Here is a 16,034-nt window from a genome sequence, read left to right as displayed (position 1 = left end):
GAAAACTGTTGTCTCAGTATCTGAGGTGGTTTTGCAGGAGTCTGCTTAAGCACTTAATCCAAGCCAAGCTGCATCCCAGCCATCCAGGAGACTGGGGCAAAAATCCCATCTCTAAGATAAAACTAAACAAAATAAAGTGTTTCCAGGCATGACAATATAGACCTGTAAAACACGGGTGACTAAAGCATGAGGGTCAGGGCTCAAATACAGCCTGGGCTTATAACAAGACTGCCGCAAAAGGTCAGAGAGCTGAAGCGATAGATAGCTGGGTGGTTAAAAGCACATGGCTTGCTCTTCCAGAGGACGCGATTTGATTACCATCACCCACATGGTGGTTCATAGCTAGCCATCTGTAATTCCAGTTCCGGGGTATCTAATGCCCTCTTCTTACTTCCACTGGCACCAGGTACTCATGGTGCACAGACACACATGCAAGCAAAACGCCCAGGCACAGGATAAAAATGGGGAAAAAAGAAAACAAAGCTGGGCAGTGGTGGCGCACACCTTTAACCCCAGCACTCGGGAGGCAGAGGCAAGCGGATCTCTAAGTTCGAGGCCAGCCTGGTCTACAGGGCGAGTTTCAGGGCAGCCAGAGCTACAGAGATAAGCCCTGTCTCGGAAAGCAAAACATGACAAAAAGTTAAAAAAAACAAAACAAAACAAAAAACCAGCGTGGTAGCATTTGCCTCTAATTCTAGCATAGTCTACAGTGAGACCATTTAAAAAATGTAATTTAATTGTTCAATTAACAAGTAAGTTCATCTGTCTATATTTTCTCTTAAAGAATATTTAATTTATATGTGCACCATTTGCGTGCAAATCACAGTCCCAGAAACACCAGAAGAGGGCGTCGGGTACTCCAATTACAAGCGGCTGGTATTTACACGGGTGTAAGGAACTGAGACCGGGTACTCTGAAAGAGTAGCGAGCACCCTTAACCTCTGAGACCTCGCTGCAACCCCCTGCCTCTATTTTCTACCCTGGTCTTTGAGCTAGAAAAGTACTCCCTCCGAAATACGGCGAACAAGCTCGACTTTCGGTGCTCTTTCAAATACTCTTAGACAAGCCAATTGCCAGCGCCTGCCGCTATTTCCGGAAACAACCGTGCTTCCGGGCTTTGCGCCACCGCGTTCTCGCGTGTGTTGGGCTGCAGACACTTCGGCTGTTTCCGGACGCCGAAGGCTGTCACGAGAGCGCCTTTGCCTTTCACTCCTTCCACTGTCCCCCTAACTCGTCCGGTAAACCCGGACTGCTTCGGCAACTTCCGGAAGCCGTCGGTATCCCGTGTGTCAACTCCCAAGACTTGTATTTGAGGCCGTTCGGTTCTTTCTAGATACGCTCCGCGGTGTTGCAGCTTCACAACTTCGTAAAAAACAAACCCGCTGTCATAGTTCGGCTCTTCGGAACGGCTCAGGTGTTTCATTACGGAGTCCGGCCCTCCGGCTTCGTCTGGCTGTTCTCGGACGCGCTTTTATCTTTCCGACCCTCTAGCTTTCGAGTGTTTCCGTATCCTCTCGACAGCCTCCCTACTAGCCCAGCAGCCCCTTGAACATTCTCCCGACTCGGTCGCTCTCGGCCGTTTCCGGCCACCCTCGGCTGTCTCGTGGCAAACGGCAGCCGATCATTCCCGCGGGAGTACGTTCGGCTGTTTCCGGAAGCATAGCCGTGTGCCTCGGTCTTCGGGCTCCACCTCGGTATGGAGTGGGGGAAGGACCGCCCTCCCGGCCCGAATGCGCTCGGCTTTTTCCGCCCGGGGGGCGGGCCCGGCGACTTGGAACCGCGGCGACGGCGGCTGACGCAGGGATCCCGCAGCTACGGCGGCGGCGGCGGTGCTGGTGGTAGCGACGGCGGCCGTGACTGGGTGAGTCGATGGCGGCGGCGGGGACACGAGGAGCGTGGTGGGGGGGCGCATGGAACCGGGTTCCGAACTGAGAGTGGAGCGGTGTAGCCTGCGGTACGGAGACAGTGTCTCCAAGGCCGGGAGGTCCCCGCCCGCAGCGGGGCGGGGGAAACTTCGGGGCACGACCCGGGGTCCGGCCACTTCCGGTGTCCGGGGGGCTACGGGGTGCACAAGGATCTAGCCGCTCTCGTTCGTGAACACGCAGAGTATGCGTACACCCTGGGCCCCACCTTTTGCATTAGGGGTTCCGTGGTACACTCCCCCCCCCCCGCGTGTGCAGACGTGCACGGCGTGGGGGCGGACGGGAGGCTCCTTTAGGAGAGGCCTCTCCGACCCTCAGTTTCCCTACCTATATAGCATGCCAGCTACAAGGGGCCCATGAAGTTCTTAACCCCGCTAGGACACCTACCTTTGGTCCCCAAGATTTGGGGATGATGCCCAGACCCTCCACTTGACACGAAAGGTGCCTATTGGATGGTGCTTTTCTGAAAGCCACTGTGCATCCTAGACAGGCGACTTCCACCATCAGGGATTAGTCTTTGCAGGGATTAGTCTGTCCATGGACTGCGTTGTCCCCATACGAGGACCTGTCACCCTCAGCCCCCCCAGGAGAATGCACAGAGGACCGAACTGCAGGCTGGAATGGGGACCCATTCTAGGACAGCTGGGGAGCATCACCACCCTGCAACCCACCATGGTGGTGTCCAGCTCCTGTCCCCATCCTACTGTGGCAGGAAGGTGCCCATGACTCTTGACACCTCCCCTCTCTTGCATCACTAGAGGGCCCCAGACTAAGGCAAGCTGGGACACCCTTGCACCCTGCTATCCCTCCCCTGCAAGAAACTGGGGCTTCTGCTCTCTTGGACATCCACCCAGGCCTCAGCTCTGCTAGGCCATGTCCACTGCTCTACTGGCTCAACTTCTTCTTGGGGTCCCCCAGATTTCCTCATTAGCCCCCAGGGCACCATTCCTGCACTGAGTCTAAGAGGCCACGTGGTCAATACCTTTATCCCTACCTTTATCTTGAACTTGGGTGCATGTGTGGTTTAACCTTCGCTACCTCCTGACCAATGGAGTCTTCTAGAGAGCTCCAAACCGGTTTCCCCATCCCTAGTGGGGATGGAGACGCATCTGGCTCCCAGCAACCCTGAAGGACGCCTCTTAGTGTACCCTATACATATGGCGAAACTGGTACTCGGAGTGGAGCAGGGCCAGCCCAAGGTCGCTGGGGCTTTCTGGAAGGGCTTACTCCGCCTTGTCCATGTCCTCTAGGCTGGCATCCCTGGCTGAGCATGGTAGCAGCCTGTGGTCTGGGTTTCCTCATCTGGTGTCAGACATACCCTGAAGAGCTAGCAAGCTCGGGCACCCACGGCTCAGCTCATGACAGCGTGATCTGCCTGCCCCAGCCTGGCCATCTCATGGGGGACACAAACTGAGTGATTTGAGAAAACACCAGAGACAGCCTTGCGCAGGTGACTAAATGGTGGACTCCGTGACAAGCAGCGAGGCATGAGCGGCCCCGAGGCCGCCTGTGACTTCTGAAGTAGAGGTCTGTGAGCCTACCACACCGGCTGCCCCAGCCCATGGGGCCTCGGGAGCCTCCTGGAGCCACGTAACTGTGCAGACCCCACCAGGCCCAGCTATGGCGGGCGCCGAGGGCTTCCAGTACAGGGCTGTGTACCCATTCCGCCGGGAGCGGCCCGAGGACCTGGAGCTATTGCCTGGAGACCTACTGGTGGTGAGCCGGGGGGCCCTGCAAGCCTTGGGCGTGGCGGATGGAGGGGAGCGCTGCCCACACAACGTGGGCTGGATGCCTGGCTTCAATGAGCGTACCCGGCAGCGAGGGGACTTCCCTGGAACATATGTGGAGTTCCTAGGACCTGTCGCTCTGGCTCGACCAGGACCTCGCCCACGAGGCCCCCGTCCATTGCCTGCCAGGCCCTTGGATGGGCCCTCCGAGTCAGGTGAGCAGACACCTTGGAACGGGAGTCTGTCCCTTTGGCCCTTCAGCCTGGTCTACAGGTCTCCTCTGGTGAACTGGAGGAAGCCGTGTGGTTATTTGCGGAGTACCTCCCTTAGGACGCTGCTGTCTTTGGGTTCAGCCCTGGAGACAGGTCCTGGTCAGGTTTCTTGTTCAGGAAGTGAGAATGTGTCACCCTGGTGAGCAGGTGGTGAGTTGCTGAGGATGGGGGCCCTCCGGGCATTGTGCGCACCTAGTGCAAAGGCACTGTGGCAGGTTTAGGGAGCAAAGAAGGGACCGTGAGAAGGGCGGACCGGTGGGCAGGCATTCTGAAGGAGGCAGGGGCCTTCTTCAAGCTGCAGTGTTCTCCATAGGCGCCTCTAACCCTGCCTCAAAAGCAGCCATACTCCCAGGGAAGTCTGGTCAGGGTGTGGAACACAGTGGGAGACAAGAACCTCACAAGCCTGTTGAAGACACTCAGGTAGCCAGACATGGTTGCATATGCCAGGAATCCTAGCATTGGGGAGACTGAGGCAGGAGGATCACAGAGTGTTCTGGGGCTACTTGTCAAGAACTTGTGTCCCATGCAAATAGTGTTTGGCTGGAGCCCTCACTCGGGGTGGATCTGCAGCGCAGCTGAGGCCTGGGAGGTTGGCTCGGGCCATGCAGCATCTGGTGTCCCCAGAGCCCAGGCCTGGCCCTGAGAGCCGCAGGGCCCCAGCCCATCTGGGCTCGCAGCCAGAGCCTGTGGCTGCCCCAGTAACAGCCGCCTCCCTCCCCAGCTGGCCAAGGTCCAGCCACCTCACATTCCCCACCTCACCCTCAAACCTTCAGGGCTGAGGTTGGCTCTCTGCAGCCTCAGTTTCCCTACCAGCAAAGACCCTGAAGAACCACCTGGAAATGGTCAGCCAGCTCCCTCAACGCTCCTCTGCGTCTCCCAGAGGGTAAGGCCTTTACCCACGGGGCCTCCCTGTTTGGCATTGGGGTCTTGAGCTGCCGTGCCCCTCCTCTCCTGCACCGCAGGCAGGGTGCTGCCCACCTCTTCTCCTGCCTGCTGCTTTGGGGAGTTTGTTCTTTTTTTCATTTTCCATAGAGCTGGGCCAACTCCTCTCAGAAAGGCCCCGCAGGCCCTGGCTTGCCTCTGCTGCGTGCCAGGGCGTCCCTGCCGAGAGCCAGAGCCAACTGGGATGGTAGGGGCAGGTAGAGCCTTGCCGAGGCGGGACACAAAAAGCCCCACAGGGAACCAGGCTCCTGGGAGGGGGCTGGGCTGGGAGGCCCAGCTTGGTTGAGGTGGGAGAAGGTAGGAAGCCAGGTGTGAGGTGCCTGCCATTCCATCACTGGGGAGACCCAGGCAAGAGAATTGCTGCGGGTTTGAGGCCCACGTGGGCCACGTAGTAGGACCCTCCTCCAAAGCAGGAGAGAGTCAGACTGTAGACCAATGTCCAGCACTCTAGGAGGCAGAGCTGGGCATATCCTTGTGAGTTCCAGGCCATCGTGTCTCAAAAATAAAACCTAAAACAAAAAAGTTACTACCGTTTGGCTATTTCTCTCAAAGTTTAAACCCAGAGAGGGTTAGCCCTGCGCTCGGGGTTACACAGTGGGGCACAGTAGAGTTTCAATGGCTGTCACAATCCACCGTGAAACTACATGGGTCCAACCATAGAAGCTTCTAGAGACCAGGCATTTAAAGTGGCTAAAAAGGCTGGTCTGGCTTCTCTGTTCCAGCCTAGTACAGAAACTCACTCTACCACAACCTTTTTGGTTTTGGAGAAAGGTTCTGTGTAGCCCAGACTGGCTAGGAACTGGCCCTCCCGCCTTCGACGCCTGAGTGCTGGGTGTCTAGTCCAACACCTTGCTCTCGTCTTTTTTATTTGGGGGGGGGGGGGAGGCACCGTTCCTGGTCTTGTAATCCCTTGTGGTAACTTGAGAAGTCATTTCCCACTAATGGAGCCCTCCTTGTAGCCCCAGGTTCCCAAGCGGGCCTCCACCACCTGCAGCCACCCACAGAGGCCAACAGGTATAGCTGGCATGGGCTCATGTCCTGTTCCTCTTCCAGGTGCCGCACTGGCAGACCTGGCAGAGCAGTTCTCCCCACCTGAGCCTGCTCCGCCCATTCTGGTCAAGCTGATAGAGGCCGTTGAGCAAGCAGGTGAGGTCCAGGCCGACTATGGCCCCAGCATTCCCATCTAGGGCCATCCCGGTCTCTGCACGGGAAGGGGTGATCCCCATGTGACTTAGTTGGTCAGCCTCTTTGGTCCCCTTCCCTCAGGGCTGGACAGTGAGTGCTACAATAGACCGGAGCTGCCTGCACCTCGGACAGGTGAGAACTTCTGCTCGCTCTCCTCTGCTGACAGGAAGGGCGGGCGGGAGAATGCACAGGCTGGACCTGACGCCTTGCCCTTGCCTGCAGACTGGTCCCTGAGTGATGTGGAGCAGTGGGACCGCACCACCTTGTGTGATGCTGTGAAGGGCTTCCTGCTGGCATTGCCTACAGCCGTCGTGACTCCTGAGGCTGCAGCAGAGGCGCACCGGGCGCTGCGGGGTACAACCCGGGAGGGATGTGGGACCGGTGGTGGGTAGGTGGGTAGTCACTGGCCTGGCTGACCATCCCTGGCCGGCTCTCTGCCTGCAGAGGCTGCAGGGCCCGTGGGGCCGGTGCTGGAACCCCCAACACTACCGCTGCACCAGGCACTCACCCTGCGGTTCCTGCTGCAGCACCTGGGCCGCGTGGCCCGTAGAGCTCCTACACAGGCCACAGCCATCCACTCGCTCGCTAGCACCTTTGGGCCACTTCTATTGCGCACATCTCCGCCAGGGAGTGACATTGATGGGTGAGTGGGCTTGGTGGGAGTGGTCAGAGCTATGTGGGTGTGATACCAGCTGGGTGGGCAGGGCCAAAAAGAACCCCTTTGTGGGGACAGTGGGCTGCAGCACCTGGGGGCTAGAGTGAGGGAACTGCGAGAGACTTCCCACACTGCCAGCTGTTACCCTCTGCATCTGCCGTCCGCACATGGCACAGCTGTAACGCCAGGCTTTGACGCCCCACTTGTCCCTAGGAGTGAGCTTGGGCCTGACTTCCCAGGGCTGCTGTTGGGGAGGCTGCTGCAAGAACACGTGGATGAGCAGGATGCTGCCCCCCCAGGTGACAGTGCTCTCACCCCCACCTCTGTTCCCGATTCCATGTGTACTTGGTGCGTAACACATGCATGTTTCCCTGTCCCCAGCACTGCCGCCCAAGCCCTCTAAGGCAAAGCCGGCCCCCACAGCCCTGGCCAATGGAGGAAACCCACCCTCGCTTCAGGATGCAGAGTGGTACTGGGGAGACATCTCCAGGTAGTTTTGCTGCGGTGGAAGAGGGGGGTGGACAGTATGGGTCAGTGGCTCAATGCCCATGTCCCCCTCAGGGAAGAGGTGAATGAGAGGCTCCGGGACACACCTGATGGCACCTTCTTGGTCCGGGATGCGTCCAGCAAGATCCAAGGAGAGTACACGCTCACCCTCAGGTGGGGCTGGGGCCCAGGCAGTGGGGGCCCAGGGGTTTGGGGCCTCCTATGATGCTGACCCCGCCCCCACATGCAGGAAAGGCGGAAACAACAAGCTGATCAAAGTCTTCCACCGGGATGGTCACTACGGCTTCTCGGAGCCCCTCACCTTCTGCTCCGTGGTAGAGCTCATCTCTCACTACCGCCACGAGTCGCTGGCCCAGTATAATGCCAAGCTGGACACGCGCCTGCTTTACCCTGTGTCCAAGTACCAGCAGGACCAGGTGGTGAAGGAGGACAGCGTAGAGGCTGTGGGCGCGCAGCTCAAGGTCTACCACCAGCAGTACCAGGACAAGAGCCGCGAGTACGACCAGCTGTACGAGGAGTACACGCGCACTTCCCAGGTACGGGCACCTGGGTGCACAGGTGAGCAGTGCTCCGCTGCTGCCCCGTGCTGGACGCCATTCCGTCCCAGTGGTGCTCAGAGTTATCAGGACATGAAGGAAGGATGGGTTTGGAAAAGAGTATGGAGGCTGAGTAGGAAGGAGTTCATTGGGTAGCCAGCACTAGGATACTGTTGCTCTCTGTGAAAGAGACAGTTGGAGCAAAATCCTCCTTCACTACTAGTGAGGGACTTTCAGGGAGTTCTGGGAGTTACTGAGGCCGACCCCATCCTCAGGAGCTTCAGATGAAGCGTACAGCCATAGAGGCCTTCAATGAGACCATCAAGATCTTCGAAGAACAGGGCCAGACGCAGGAAAAGTGCAGCAAGGAGTATTTGGAGCGCTTCCGACGAGAGGGCAATGAGAAGGAGATGCAGAGGTGTGTGTGGCTGCCCACTCCGGGGACATGATGCAGGGGGAAAGGAGGGTCGATGAAGGAGATTGGTGATTTGTGGAAATGGGCTTTGGAGGAAGTGTAGGAGTTTGCCACGCCCCTCCCCTCAGGATCTTGCTGAACTCAGAGCGCCTCAAGTCTCGCATCGCGGAGATCCATGAGAGTCGCACAAAGCTGGAACAGGACCTGCGAGCACAGGCCTCGGATAACCGAGAGATCGACAAGCGCATGAACAGCCTCAAACCCGATCTCATGCAGCTACGCAAGATCCGGGACCAGTACCTTGTGTGAGTGGCACCGCTGCTCCCACTCCTGCAACCCACCATTGCTGTCCCCTCCCCTCCTGTGCTGGGGAAACAACGGGTTCCTGACGCCCCCTACGGCAGCCAGAGGTACTGCAGTGAAAATCTGCTCTAGCTCATCTCAGTTTCCCCTTCACACATGCTCACCTATCTCTTCCCTGTCAGGTGGCTCACCCAGAAAGGTGCCCGACAGAGGAAGATCAACGAGTGGCTGGGAATCAAGAACGAGACTGAGGAGTGAGTGATGCCCCGCAAGGGGCAAGGAGGACTTCATCAAGGAGAGGGCATTTGTGTTGGGCAGTGGTGGGTGAGTGACCAGGGCCCCTTCCCTGCTTCATCCCACAGCCAGTATTCACTGATGGAGGATGAGGACACCCTCCCCCACCACGAGGAGCGCACGTGGTACGTGGGCAAGATCAACCGCACACAGGCAGAGGAGATGCTGAGTGGCAAAAGAGACGGGACCTTCCTCATCCGGGAGAGCAGCCAGCGCGGCTGTTACGCATGCTCCGTGGTGTGAGTGCCTGGCAGGGGTCCGGGTGGGGTGTTCCCTGAGAGTACATTGAGAGCCAGTGTGTGCTGGGCCCTGCCTACCCAGCTGGGAGGGGGTGGAGACAGATGGGGATGGAGAGCCAGCATAACCTCCCCTCCAAGCTGCTGTCTGGGCCCTCAGGGTGGACGGCGATACCAAGCACTGCGTCATCTACCGCACGGCCACAGGCTTCGGCTTTGCGGAACCCTACAACCTGTATGCGTCCCTGAAGGAGCTGGTGCTGCACTACCAGCACGCGTCGCTTGTGCAGCACAACGACGCACTCACCGTCACCCTTGCGCACCCGGTGCGCGCACCCGGGCCTGGCCCGCCCACGACCCGCTGAGAAGCCCCCACTCGCCTGTCCTGTCTTCGCCCTGCCGCCCCCCCACCCCCAGCCGCACTGCCGTGTTTACAGAGGCTGCGGGGCCTCCACCTGGATGCCCCAAGATTTTCAAGCCATATCCCCAGGGCCAGGGCAGGAAGGAACTGCACTGGGCTGTTTCCAGGAATTTAGCCTGGACACTCGGGGCCGGGCGGGACCCGCCCCGCAGACCCCAACTTCCCCTCTAAAGGTCGAAGTGAAACCAACGGCAGGGGATTACCCTACAGCTACAAAGTTCCCCTTCCAGAAGGCAGAATTAGAACTCTGCTGCCTGGCCTCGCCCAGGCCCCCCTGAGCTGTTCTCCAACTGTGCAATCTTCTCTTTGGGACAAGGACCCTGGGTGTTACTGCCCATGGACCTCATACCTGCCCAGGGCTGACGGGGAACGGGTTTTGTACGGTACGTTTATTGATACGAATATGAAACATTGTACCTGTCGGCTGAGTGTCTTTGGGGACTGGAATTCTCGACTCCTCTCGTGAGCCACAGACTGGCCTGTCTGGGGGTCATCTGTTCGCACCTACCATTTTGATTCCCAAACACTAAATTTAGCGCGCCCTTTTCTCCATTCCAACCCTCAACACCAGAGAGGTCAAGGCCTCGTCCAAGGTCACACAGCATAGCACTGCATCTCAGAGCCCCTGTTCCAGGCTGCAGACCTCACCCAGAGCTCTGACACTGCTCAGGCAAGCAGAAGCTAGCTGCGCCTGTCACACCCACACAATCCACGACTTCCTTGTCGGGAAGAGAAGTGTCTCATGTCCATCTCCCTGAATGATGAGGTGAGGCCATGCTCTGGACCTCTGTGCACCTGTTGAACAAGTCCCTAGGGCCTGTCTGTAGTCATTAGCAAAAATAAAACCTTAGTAGCCCTGCCGTGGGGCGGAACGCAATAAGACTAAGCCCAGGAGTATTTTGCTGAGTGCTCCCCCCCCCCCCCAACAGCACAACCTGCCCCAGACTGTGTCCAGGAGCACCTTTGAACCCAGCTAGGACAATGGAACGGACAGAACCTGTCTGATCCAGTCCTCTGTGGGTTCCTTTATCTCATAATTCCAGATATTGTCCAGACAACATCCTGGGCAGTTTAAGAACTCCACCTTGTGATGCCTGAGGCAGGAGATTCACAAGCTTACATTAAAAGGAAACAAATGTTACTGCGGTGGGGGCGTGGCTCAGGGGTGGAGCCCCTGCCTAGAATCCCCAGTGAGGGGCTGGGGTACGTTTGGGATGGAGTCTATGCCCGAACAATGTGAGGTTCTGGAAGGTCCAGTCTTGGTTAGAACAGGTCCCCTCAGCATGTAGCAGTTCAGCTGTGGAACTCAGGTCGCCTCAGCAGCCTGCTGCCTCCTGCACAGAAAACTACGGTCTCCCCAGAACTGGAGCAGACCCTTCCATGAGTCCCTGGCCTCAGCCTGGAGCTTCAGTTACTACGTGGCCCGGAATATTTCCTGCTGCTGTGTTCTGTGGCCTGTCACTGCTCCAGAGTCCCCCGTGTCCAGTTTTCATCATGACTTGGTGCAGAGGTTCCAGTCCCAACCTAGGTTACCTTCCTGGTGGCTCTGTCATCAGCCATGTGTCTGTCACTCATGACCCATTTTACAGAATGGGAACTGCAGCTGACGGAAAGAGGCGGCATCCAGGCGCATCCCGCACCTCCCTCCCCGTGAGGCACTCCAGTGCCAGGGGGCTTTGCCCACACAGTTTTTGGAAGAAAAGTACCCTACTTGTGTCCCCCACCCCAAGCCGGAGCCCGGGACCTTAGAGATGGGAAGTTGCCTGGCCTGAGCTGGCTTCTGTGCTGAGGTCTAGCCTGAGTCAGCGGAGGCAGGAGGATGTGCTGGAGCTGATTTGGTCAGGCCTGGGGTGGTGGGGGCAGGAATTAGTGATGAGGGTGTCATTCCCCCCACCTCCGCAGAACTAGAGGGTGGGAAGCGAGGACTCTGTCTCCTGTCTCAGTCGGTCAGTGTCTGGAGACTCCCCCTTCCGTCCCAGCTCCAAAGCCTCATGTGACGTGACAGTACGTTCTGGCCGCGGGAGGAGGGAACGCTGGACAGGGCCGAGTGGCCTCGTGATTTGGGGCGCAACTCTGGACTAGGGTGGAGCCTGCAGGAAAGGAGGCCCTGGGGTAAAAGGAGCCTGGGGGTGTGGTCTCAGGGGCGGGGCCTCTGCTTGCTTAAAGTCTCCCGCCTCCAAGGCCCAGCCAGCAGACCTCTCAGCCTTTTCGTCCACGCCATGCCTCGGTCTCTGCTCCTGCCATTGCTGCCCCTTCTGCTGCTGCTGCTTCCGCTTGAGATCCCCAGAGCAGCCAGGGCATCTCCGCGGCAAGCGTCCTCCGAAGTTGCGGCCACCTGTAAGGTAGGTACCGCGACGCGCAGGAGGGGACAGGGTCAGGCGTCCACACAGGCGACTTCTCGGCACTCCGTGAACTCATTCGGGGAACTCCAAGGTCACCAAGAAATGCTGTCGCGCCCAGGGACATCCCCCAACCTCTCTCATCTGGGGATTGGCCGTGTCCAAGTCGTTTTGCTTCCACATCGCAGGTCTGAGACACACAGCTACCACCTTCCCGCCTCTCCCGAGCATTTATCAACCACGTATAGTATACATCTGAGCCAAGAGCTGAGGAGTAGGCAGGCGTGCGGGGGTAGCTTTTCTGCTCCAGACCTGTTGAACCACTGGTCCGTCCTCCACCCTCACGCAATTCTTGTCGCTTACTGTGTGCGTTCCAACCGAGGAAGGGAGAGTTGGCGTGCTTCTGACACGGAACAAACACATGCCCCTCACGCCCAGTGCCTTGCTCAGACTCGGACTCGCCTCCTGCCCTCCACGGGAACAGGAAGTCTGCTCGCATAAGCTCCCTCCTGTGTCTAGTCGGGCGGACAGGGTGAAGTTTCCCTGGGTCACAGGAGAGAAAGAATGAATAGAGTCTGCGTGGGTGAAAAGCCTCGGCTCAGCTCTGGTGCGCAAAATTAGAGAGAGAGAGAGAGAGAGAGAGAGAGAGAGAGAGAGAGAGAGAGAGAGAGAGAGAGAAGAGGGAGGAGAGAGAGAGAGAACCCCTTTGGCTTCAGAATGTCTGCCACCAAACAGTACTGAGAGCAATAACTACAAATATGCATGTCTTATTTTTCTTTTACCACCAAGCATAGCTACAAATATGCAAGTCTTAGCGCTTACCGAATGTCGTCAGGATGGTGCATTATTTACTGAGCGCCTACTGTCGGAGAGTTTGCAAGTTTACCAGTTTCCGTTTTGCAGATAAACTGTGATTGCGGAATGCCATGTAGACTCCAGCAAGCCTCAGAAGGCCCAGGGCGTGGCCCAGCTGTAGACCGCACACACCTTGCATGCATAAAATAGCCCTGGGTCTGGTCCCCAATGCCACAAGGCTTAACAAATCAAGCGTGTCAGGCGAGGGGGCCCGGGGCGGCACCTCACTTGACGCCTCTCTCTTTCCAGGCCCAAGATCTGTGCTTGCTCGGGCCACGCCCACTGCCCCCTGCGCCGCCAGTCAACGTCAGCCTCTATTATGAGTCCCTGTGCGGAGCTTGTCGGTACTTCCTGGTCCGAGATCTGTTCCCGACCTGGTTGATGGTTATGGAAATCGTCAACATCACCCTGGTGCCCTACGGAAACGCGCAGGTGCACGGGAAGCGGGGAGACAAAGGCAAGAGGGGTGCCGGGGGATGGAGACGCCTGAACACCTGAGTTCACCAAGATCGGTCGGTGCCTTACAGGAAAGAAATGTCAGCGGCACGTGGGAATTCACGTGCCAGCACGGGGAGCTGGAGTGCAGGCTGAACAAGGTGGAGGTGAGCTGCAGCTTAGTGCGCCGGGGAATGTGTGTTTGGGGAAGTGGCCACATCGCACCGACCACTCTTGCCTGCCTCTCCAGGCCTGCCTGCTGGATAAGCTGGGAAAGGAGGCTGCGTTGCTAACCATCGTCTGTGTGGAGGAGATGGAGGACATGGAGAAGAAACTTGAGCCGGTGAGCTGTAGGTGGAGAGACGAGCCACAAGTGGGGCTGCTGTGGGCTGCAGTGGGACGGGGCAGGAGGCAGCGAGTCACAGGGCCTCCGCCTGGTCCTGGAAGCTTCCAGCTCTGAAAGGAAAAACCTTAGGTCTGTGAACAGAATCTTCACTGTGAACAGAACCCAGGACCTTCACTATGCAGAAGCAGTGATCGTGATCATGACAGAAGATAAGCCAGGCGCTCCAACTTCCCAGGGCATTATGGGAAATAACCCCAAAAAGGGTGTTGCAGGACCAATGGCCCCCAGGCATCCCAGCCTCCTGGAGCCTCGAGCCCTGCTCACTTGGAAGGACTGGAGGGTGAGATACTGGGAAGGAGTAGGAAGGGTGTCCCAACAGAAGGAACAGCATGTGCAAAGACTCCGAGGTAATGGGTAATGAGACACCGAAGGGCAGAGGATACAGAGCAGGTGTCCTGGGGGCGGGAACAGCACCAGGGCCTCGGCTTCAGGAACCCCACCCATGCCTGCCGAAGCAAGAGCAACCGTCTCTGAGCAGTGAGGAAGCAACTTGTTTGGGGCCACTCGGGACTGTTGGCGAGATAACAGGGGTAACTGAGCAAAGCCTACCCTCCCACCCCACAGTGCCTGCAGGTGTATGCTCCAGAGGTGTCAGCAGACAGCATCATGGAGTGTGCCACCGGGGAGCGTGGCACACAGCTCATGCATGCCAACGCCCAGCTCACTGAGGCCCTGCAGCCGCCCCATGAGTACGTGCCGTGGGTCCTGGTCAATGAGGTAAGAGCCTCCACTGTGCAGTAAGTAAAGTGTACTGCAGGATTGAGGCTCAGAGTTCAAATCCCCAGACCCATGCGGAAAAGCTGCACGTGGTGACCTGTGTGTGTAATCCCTGGGGCTCCCACTCTTCCAGAGGAACCGAGTGTGGTTCCCACCATCATCATCATCACTCCCACATACAGACATCCTCATTGAAAATAAGTGAGTTTTTGTTTTGCTTTGCTTTTTCGAGACCTGGTTTCCCTGTAGCTTTGGATCCTGTCCTGGCACTAGCTCTTGTAGACCAGGCTGGTCTCGAACTCACAGAGGTTGCCTCTGCCTCTCGAGTGCTAGGTTTAAAGGCGTGCACCACCGTCGCCTGGCTCAAGTGAGATGTTTTTAAAAAACCAAGATGGAGCGTGACTGGAAGACACTGCATGAGGGGCTAGAGAGACAGTTCAGTGGTTAAGAGCACTGACTGCTCTTGCAGAGGATCCTGATTTTATTCCCAGCTATCACATCTGTAACTCCAGTTCCACTGGACCTAACGCCCTCTTCTGGCCTCCGTGGGCACAGCACAGACATGATCTAAAGACACGCTGGCAACCGTCCCCCCCTACCCCCGCCCTGCACATGAAATAAGATGAATAAATCTGAAAAAAATGGTTTAATTAGGAAAAAAAAACCATATGAGCTCTGGTCTCTGCTCACACAGAGTTTTTATGCCTGATACCAGCTACTTTGCCTCGTTCAGCACAACTGAGCTTGTTCTGGAACTATCAGTGATCCTCCTGTCTCAGCGCTCTAGTGCTGCATTCCCAAGCTCATGTATCTCCCTCGGCTGTGCTTAACCATGTCTTCTGGGGCTTGCAGAAACCTTTGAAGGACCCCAGTCAGCTCCTGAGCTCTGTCTGTCAGTTGTACCAGGTGAGCTTGTCACAAATCAGTGGGGTTCAACTGGGGGAATAGTGTTTCCCAGGAGTGGGGGTGGAGTCTCCCCAGGGTGGGGGGTGGAGTCTTCCCGGGATGGGGGTGGGGTCTCTCCAGAGAGGGGTGGAGTTTCCCTGGAGAGGGGTGGAGTCTCCGCAAACCTGACTCCTAGCCTTTTATTCCTCTTCTAGGGAGCTGAGAAGCCCGATGTCTGCTCCTCCATGGCTGACCCCCCCAGGAAGGTTTGCTACAAGTGAAGGTCATTGTGGAAAGAAAAACGAGAGCCCAGCTGTACAGCCTTCTCAAATCCACAGCCCTCAGCACTCATTCACCCACGAGAAAACTTGGACATGTCCCACCAAACAGCCTTGAAACTCTCCACATATTCAAGAATCTTGCCTTGTTTCCAATTGGTGCTAAATTTAAATTCATTGACTAAATAATTTAGATTGATTCATTTGTCCTGGAGTTTTAATTTGTGAGTATTTTGTTGTTTGTTTGTTTGTTGAGACAGGGTGAAGAGTCCAAAAATAAAAATATAGAAATGTAGATTCCAGAAATAAGAATGTATAAATAAAGAAATAAGGTTGTAAGCCTAGGAGAACGAGCGCAGGCTGTCAGCAGCTTTCTCAGCAGCTTGAGATTTAACTATTAGTGGTGGGTTACTTTGCTTTACAACCCATAGTTCTGTCTGCAAGACTGTAGCGGTCCTCTGCAAACTGAGGGTCAGCTTTTAGATAACCAACACTTGATGTGAGCTGAATTAATCTTTAAATGATGGGGTGTACGTGACTTCAGGTTTTTTTGGTTGTGCATTGTCCCTTACCCTTCCCTGCTACAGAAAACTGGCAGTCTCAGGGGAAGGCAGAGCATTGGTAAACACCATCAGGAGTGCCAGGGAAGAACGTGTTAAATACAAGCACTAGTGTAACTAAAAAACTCTGTTAATGGAAACAGT

At 56.8% G+C, this 16,034-nt stretch overlaps 2 protein-coding genes and 1 long non-coding RNA gene across 4 annotated transcripts; 2 read left to right on the top strand and 1 right to left on the bottom strand.

Annotated features, from left to right (window-relative positions):
- Nucleotides 1-1,709: 1,709 nt before the first annotated feature.
- Pik3r2 (phosphoinositide-3-kinase regulatory subunit 2) lies at nt 1,710-9,836 on the top strand. Of its 2 annotated transcripts, none has more exons than XM_048427091.3 (15): nt 1,710-1,861; nt 3,173-3,864; nt 5,917-6,009; nt 6,130-6,180; nt 6,271-6,402; nt 6,493-6,691; nt 6,917-7,002; nt 7,085-7,193; nt 7,265-7,363; nt 7,440-7,746; nt 8,022-8,164; nt 8,290-8,466; nt 8,647-8,718; nt 8,827-8,997; nt 9,155-9,836. In XM_048427091.3, the coding sequence occupies exons 2-15, from the start codon at nt 3,543-3,545 to the stop codon at nt 9,357-9,359; spliced, it is 2,166 nt and encodes a 721-aa protein (XP_048283048.2). In that variant the 5' UTR covers nt 1,710-1,861; nt 3,173-3,542; the 3' UTR covers nt 9,360-9,836. The 2 variants fall into 2 exon arrangements, with proteins under 2 accessions (XP_048283048.2, XP_087756922.1); XM_087900796.1 differs by lacking the exon at nt 1,710-1,861 and adding an exon at nt 2,501-2,696.
- Nucleotides 9,837-11,590: 1,754 nt separating this feature from the next.
- Ifi30 (IFI30 lysosomal thiol reductase) lies at nt 11,591-15,529 on the top strand. Its single transcript, XM_048427094.3, has 7 exons — nt 11,591-11,757; nt 12,859-13,041; nt 13,137-13,211; nt 13,295-13,387; nt 14,015-14,167; nt 15,020-15,073; nt 15,268-15,529. Exons 1-7 carry the CDS (start codon nt 11,635-11,637, stop codon nt 15,331-15,333), a joined length of 747 nt encoding a protein of 248 aa, XP_048283051.1. The 5' UTR covers nt 11,591-11,634; the 3' UTR covers nt 15,334-15,529.
- Nucleotides 11,634-12,862, bottom strand: LOC125395610 (uncharacterized). The gene is made up of 2 exons (XR_007230604.3): nt 12,577-12,862; nt 11,634-12,297 (listed from the first exon to the last, which is right to left on the bottom strand). It is a non-coding gene; the product is annotated as an uncharacterized LOC125395610 (long non-coding RNA).
- Nucleotides 15,530-16,034: the final 505 nt, after the last annotated feature.

This window comes from Myodes glareolus, chromosome 23 (genome assembly GCF_982192425.1).
Source record: "Myodes glareolus chromosome 23, mMyoGla1.1, whole genome shotgun sequence".
In the NCBI taxonomy this organism is placed as follows: Eukaryota; Metazoa; Chordata; class Mammalia; order Rodentia; family Cricetidae; genus Myodes; species Myodes glareolus.
This window is presented reverse-complemented; position numbering and strand designations above follow the sequence as displayed.